Source organism: Parambassis ranga, chromosome 8 (assembly GCF_900634625.1).
Source record: "Parambassis ranga chromosome 8, fParRan2.1, whole genome shotgun sequence".
Classification (NCBI taxonomy): Eukaryota; Metazoa; Chordata; class Actinopteri; family Ambassidae; genus Parambassis; species Parambassis ranga.
Window position 1 is genome coordinate 7,058,576 of NC_041029.1, and position 6,071 is coordinate 7,064,646.

General features: G+C 45.2%; 1 protein-coding gene across 1 annotated transcript; it reads right to left on the bottom strand.

The window, feature by feature from the left end:
* Positions 1–391: 391 nt before the first annotated feature.
* Positions 392–3,303, bottom strand: LOC114440085 (keratin, type I cytoskeletal 13-like). The gene is made up of 7 exons (XM_028412359.1): positions 2,824–3,303; positions 2,070–2,152; positions 1,481–1,637; positions 1,179–1,340; positions 961–1,086; positions 639–713; positions 392–544 (listed from the first exon to the last, which is right to left on the bottom strand). The coding sequence occupies exons 1-7, from the start codon at positions 3,253–3,255 to the stop codon at positions 392–394; spliced, it is 1,188 nt and encodes a 395-aa protein (XP_028268160.1). The 5' UTR covers positions 3,256–3,303.
* Positions 3,304–6,071: the final 2,768 nt, after the last annotated feature.

Sequence of the window (6,071 nt, forward strand, 5' to 3'; positions counted from 1 at the left end):
TTCTTAGTGTTGAGGTGTGTGTAAATAAATGTGTTTAAATCACATTTATTATGAAGGCAGACAGGCAGACAACAGACAGTTTATGTGGACTCTCTTTTTATTGTTGCATTAGATTTTCACCAGTAATCACAGAGGAAACAACGATGCTGATTGGGTGTTGTCGTCGACAGCTCAGCGGGTCAGGACAGCAGAGGCGGAGGTGGTGGAGGAGGAGGAGGATACCACCTTACCGTCAACGACCTCCTCAACCACCGTCACCACACGTTTGGTAGTGGTTTTGGAGGAGGAGGTGCTGACACTGTGGACCAATGAGAAAACAGAACAGTTGAGTTTGTGCATGACATTGTTGTCTTCATGCTTCAGCATCATGATTCAAATCTGCAGTGGAGTCTCACCTGGTTGTGGTGTCTCCGTCCAGCAGCCTCCTGTACTCTGCGATTTCCATCTCCAGTCTGGTCTTGATATCCAGGAGCATCCTGTACTCGTGACCCTGACGCTCCAGGTCGGCTCTGAGCTGCACCAGCTGCTCCTCCAGTGATGTCACCTGAATGCCGCATAAAAAAAGATTCACATTCAGGTGAGGCAGAGAAAACAGTGACAGCAGTCGTCAGGTAACTCAGTTGCGTGCTGTGTCTCACCTGCATCTGGTAACCAGAGAGCTGCATGGAGTACCGGCTCTGTGTCTCTGCCAGAGTCGCCTCCAGTGACGCTTTCTGCAAATTCAACCATTCAAATTAGTTTGAACTGTAACTGCAGCATGGACTTTAACAAAGAATATAAAAAGAACAATCATTTCATGACTTGAATGTACAGTAAGTTGATGATCAGCAAACTTTCTATGGATTATATTATAAAGATATTACACATTCCACCTTAAAGCACAGTGTTAATAAGACAAATCCTAGTTTTGTTGTTGGGATTTAACTTATCAGAAGAGACAGACAATCAGGTCCTGCTCACCATGCTCAAAATGGACTGCAGCTCGATCTGAAGGGCCTGCAGCGAACGTTTGACCTCTGTGACCTCTGACCTGGACGTCTGTAGCGTGGTGGTCTGGGTGAGGACTTCTTTATTCAGAGCCTCTGTCTGCAGAGGAAGCACACACTTGTTCAGTGCACATGTAAACACAACACAGGGGCAACACTCTGTGCTGACAGGAAGTGATGCTCCTGCAGCACCTTGGTCTGGAACCAGCTCTCCAGGTCTCTCTGGTTCTTGGCGGTGACGGCCTCGTAGTGCTCTCTGATCTCAGCCATAATTTTGTTGAGATCTTCTCCAGGAGCGGCATCAACCTCTACATGGACCTGACCGGACATCTGAGTGCGCATGGCCAGCAGCTCCTGCAAACAAACAAAATCAGACACGAATGTAGCATGACTCCATACAAAGAGCTGCTCCATATTATAATTCTATTCTACATTGATTCATATATATACGAGTGATGTGAGTGTGTGGTGTATCAGGGCCCGGTGCTGCTGACCTCCTCGTGGTTCTTCTTGAGGAAGATCAGCTCCTCCCTCAGGCCCTCGATCTGCATCTCCAGGTCGGCCTTGGCCAGCGTCAGCTCGTCCAGGACTCTCTTGAGCCCGGCGATGTCGGCCTCCACAGACTGACGCATGGCCAGCTCATTCTCATACCTGCAGGTGAGATGGGTCTGTCAGAGCTGCTGTATTTTATTGCAAAATATAAACAGAAAGCTCCAAACATGATAACATGAGACAGTATAGTTACAATGCTGTAGTGCAACCCACAATTCTTTAAAGTGACATGAAGCCTGTCAGCATTATGATCCTCGGCACCCTTAAAGCTTGGTTACAAAGAGACATGACCAAACATGACTGATCAATATGCCTTTTAACCTCACCTGCAGCAGCCTGCCAATCAGTTTATTTATCAGTCTGAATCTGTGTTCTTATGTTGTTGTGGATTCACTGACTCCTGCCCTGATCCAATCAGACCAGATCTGTATCATCTAAACCACCTTGTTACATTAACTGTGCTGTGGTTATAAAAGTAACCCTGCCACTGTAACTCCTCCTCCTCCTCCTACTACTACTACAATTACTCACTTTGTCCTGAAGTCGTCAGCAGCCAGCCTGGCGTTGTCGATGCTGAGGTGGATGGCTCCGTTTGCCCTCACAGCACCCTGGATCTGGAGACAGAAAGCAGATCATCCATTATTATTATTATTATTACATCACAAAGCTCAGCTCAGCTGTGCTGTGTGTTCTGATACTGTCACTTTATTTAACACAGCAGATTCTAATCCAGCTGCAGTGATCTGAATTTGAATTTAGTGATTGTATTTATTGATTTTATACCATGACAATATTTAATTTGTGAGCAGCAGTGGCTTGGTTGGTGGTTCGACCCCAACTCCTCCCTAGTCACTGTTGTGTGTCCTTGGGCAAGGGCACTTTACCCACATAGCCTCCAGTGTACTCCAGTGTATGGCGCTCTTTGCTGGGCTGCCTTAAGCAATTTCCCCATTGTGGGACTAATAAAGGTTTCTTAATTTAATGTCACTAAGTTGTAATTCAGATCACACAGATCAAAGAAGCGGAAGAAGGTTCAAGTATTTTAAATAACTGTAAATATTTGTTACTAATTGTTATTATTTTGCTCTTAATCATTATAAAGTGAATATTTTTGGACACATGTGCATCATGTGTTACATTTTATTCAATAGAGCTCAACTTCACTTTCCCTTAGCTTTCTGTTTGTTATTTAAGATCTCTGTGCAAACCAGCTTTTCCTCTGAGATGATCAATAGAAACATGAACCTGCACCTGCAGGATGGAGGATGAGGAGGGTGGGGTTTACCTTTGCAGTGATGTCGCTGATGGTGACGAAGAAGGCGCTGTAGTCCCTGGTGGTGGGGCCGACCTTGCTCTCCATGAACTGCCTGATCTTCAGCTCCAGCTCGGCGTTGGCCTTCTCCAGGGAACGCACCTTGGCCAGGTAGGTGGCCAGACGGTCGTTCAGGTTCTGCATGGTGAACTTCTCGTTGCCGATCAGGCTGTCGTCCATCCCGGACAAGCTGTAGCTGGCGGAGGAGGAGTAGCCACTACCGAGGCCTCCACCCATGGCGGAGGAGGAGGAGATGCGGACACCGGAGCCTCCTGCACCTCCGTACACGCTGCCGGCCCTCATGGATGAGAGCCGTCCGCCGCCACCCATGCTGATCATGGAGCCGCTGGAGCTGCCCATGGAGCTCCTCACGGAGCGGGATGAAGAGCGAGAGATGAGAGCCATGGCGATGCTTCTGCTGTGACTGGAGACACACAGAGGAGAGTGAGGAGCTGAAGGACTCTGCTCCTATTTAAACCTCCTCCGCGGTCTGACTGCTGTCAATCACTCAGGAGGTGAGGCTGAGGTATGCGCCGAGGTGAGGAGGCCTGAGCAGGGCGTGGCGGAGAAAACACAAAAATGTAACCCCCGTGAGAGTGATGAGTGGTTTTTCCTCTCTGCCATAATGTCTCCGCGGCCTCCAGGCTCTGCGACCTTTACACAATAATTAGGATGAAACGCCTAAGTTCAGCTTCAGAGAAAGCTTCTGTAAATGTCCACAAACTTCTGTGGAATCAATGTGGGCGTGACTGTCACCAGCTACAGGTGAAAGTTAATTCCAGCATATAAAGCCACAATTATTGCAATTATTATAACTGAAGCTTGGTACTTAAAAGTAGTGAAAGAAGAAGTGCTACACAACAATCCTACCTAAGTAAAAGTCTTAAGTACTTACTTTTAAATGTACTTAAAGTATTAAAAGTAAGTACTAAAAATCACTTGAATATATATTATTGATTTCCACTGCAAATGATATCTGAACAGGTTAAAATAATTAAAGAAATCATCTTAAAATGAAAACTGACAATGTGTAGTTAATCTACATGTTCAGTCCAGAAGCAGCTATGGACAGGTCTGTGTGTCATGAGGCAGGCTGTGGGCATCAAGTGAACAGAGAGGCTGCTAATAAAAAAACAGGCATTCAGCATTTTTACTGTGTCAGTGTTCCTGCTGTAGATTCATGTTATGATTCATGTTAATCAGACATTAATGGATGGACCTGTGTTAGCAGACAGCAGCTAACTAGTTATAACTGAGCCAGAGCACCGGCATCATGACTGAGGCTCATTATAGAAACACAGCTGGCAGCGTGACACCAGCTCCATGCAGAGTCTGACCTCACATCAGTCCAGCACTGTGTTCATCACATGGAACAAGGAACTACAAACACTGCAGAAATGTAGTGGAGTAAAAAGTACAGATAACAGCTGCAACATGTAGTAAAAGTATAAAGTATGCACTATTATTTTTTAAATAAAGTATAAAAACATAAAACAAATACTTAAGTACAGTAAAGAGGTACAAATACTTAGTTACTTTCCATCACCGGTGAACACACAATCAGACTGAAGTTGGACTTTTATTGTGATTGTGATGACAGTGAGTGTGTTGTTATGTGATATCAGGTCCAAGCTGCACTCAGGCATCAATAATCTACTGCCACAGACATGAGCAAGAGGGTCAAAGGTCAAAGCTGCTGCAGGCGACCGAAGAGGGGCAGATGCTGCCCTGCAGGTGCTCCAAGCTACACAGGGAGAGTTCACAGGGACAGACACTCGCTGTGTATCAGTTCAGGGATTGAACTGCTCAAAGGCTGCATTGGAAGACTATACTGCATCACAGCTGCCAGGGTAAGGATGCCACAGGTGGTGTCAGGGATGCCACTGCCTTGGTCCCTCCAAAGACCCGGTCCTTTAAAGGATGCAGCCCTGATAGCCAGCACTTTCTAACATAAACTGTATGCAGCATAGCTGTCGTCATCTTGATGCTCATGAACTGTCCTGTACACCTTGGTTTTGTTGTCATAACATCTGATAGGCGATATCATTCCTGTACATTTGGGCTTGTAGGGACCTCTGTGACCTGCTGCAGGAGAGAAACTATCTATTGTCATGCGCTGTGGTAAGATAAGGAGAAAACACCCAGTTTACATTAGTGACTTGTAGTCATAAAGCCAGTGTGTCTGGTAGGACATGTTACTCTGGTAACAGAGATAAAGAAAAAATGCAACCTTTTGTAAAAAAAAAAACCTGCCAGCCCAGTGTGGAAACCTTGTTACAATGACTGATAACACTGTGTGATGGGATTATATAAAATGTCCATTGTATGAGATGATGACTGTACAGTAGCGCCCTGTTAGCCACACATATGCAAGTAATAACAGCCAATCCAGTTAAATAATCTGACATCATCCGGATTGTAAGAAGGCCAGGATCTTTGGTTTAAACTGCAACTCCTGCAGCAGAGTTATATAAGAGCAGGAGGTTTGACAGCACACCTGGGGCAGGGGAGAGGCAGGAGATTAATGAAACAGTAAATGCCAGTCTGTTCTTGACAGTGTAGCTGAGATGTCACAAACGTGCTGCAGGTGAATCAGCCAGTAAGCACTATAGATTCATGAGATGTATTTTTTAGAGTAAAGTTGGTCTTTGTAATATTTGAGAATCAATACGATGTCCCCACAAGAACAGTTTTAACAGCACAAGGGTAATGTGTCTTCTACATGTCTCTGTAGTCCTTCAGCTTCATTTGAGCAGAAAGAAATGTCAAAACATTTACACCAAATTGTAGCTGTTAAAATGTATTTATTCGGTTATTTATTGTATAAAAAAGACAATAAAATTAAAGCTGCAAGCAGCATTGCGGGCCCTCGCGCACCTTGCGATCCGCAGGGCCATCGCTGTCTTCTCCCATATGCTCTTGTCTCCTATATTCTCATGTCCTATGCTCTCCTCTCCTCTCCTTTGCAGAGATGTACAACACATGTTTACAACCAAACTTTCCTGCTACCAGTAGGTGGCGCTATGACCGTATCATCCTATTAGCATATATATCTGTTCAGACTCTGGTCCATAGCAGTAGTGTAAGATTTTGTCCACATTGCGTAAAGTATATGGGTAGTACAGCATAAAACAGAGCAAGTTCCTTTGTAATGGCGAATGGTCAACTTTGAGGCCACGCCCCCACCACACCGTCAGACTTTTGTAAGAGTTTTGGAATGC

Coding starts and splice junctions, on each gene's coding strand:
- LOC114440085 (XM_028412359.1), bottom strand. CDS start 3,255: ATGGCTCTCATCTCTCGCTCTTCATCCCGCTCCGTGAGGAGCTCCATG. Junction 1,341..1,480: donor TCAAGAAGAACCACGAGGAG/GTCAGCAGCACC, acceptor GTTTGTTTGCAG/GAGCTGCTGGCCATGCGCAC. Junction 545..638: donor TCTCTGGTTACCAGATGCAG/GTGAGACACAGC, acceptor TGCGGCATTCAG/GTGACATCACTGGAGGAGCA.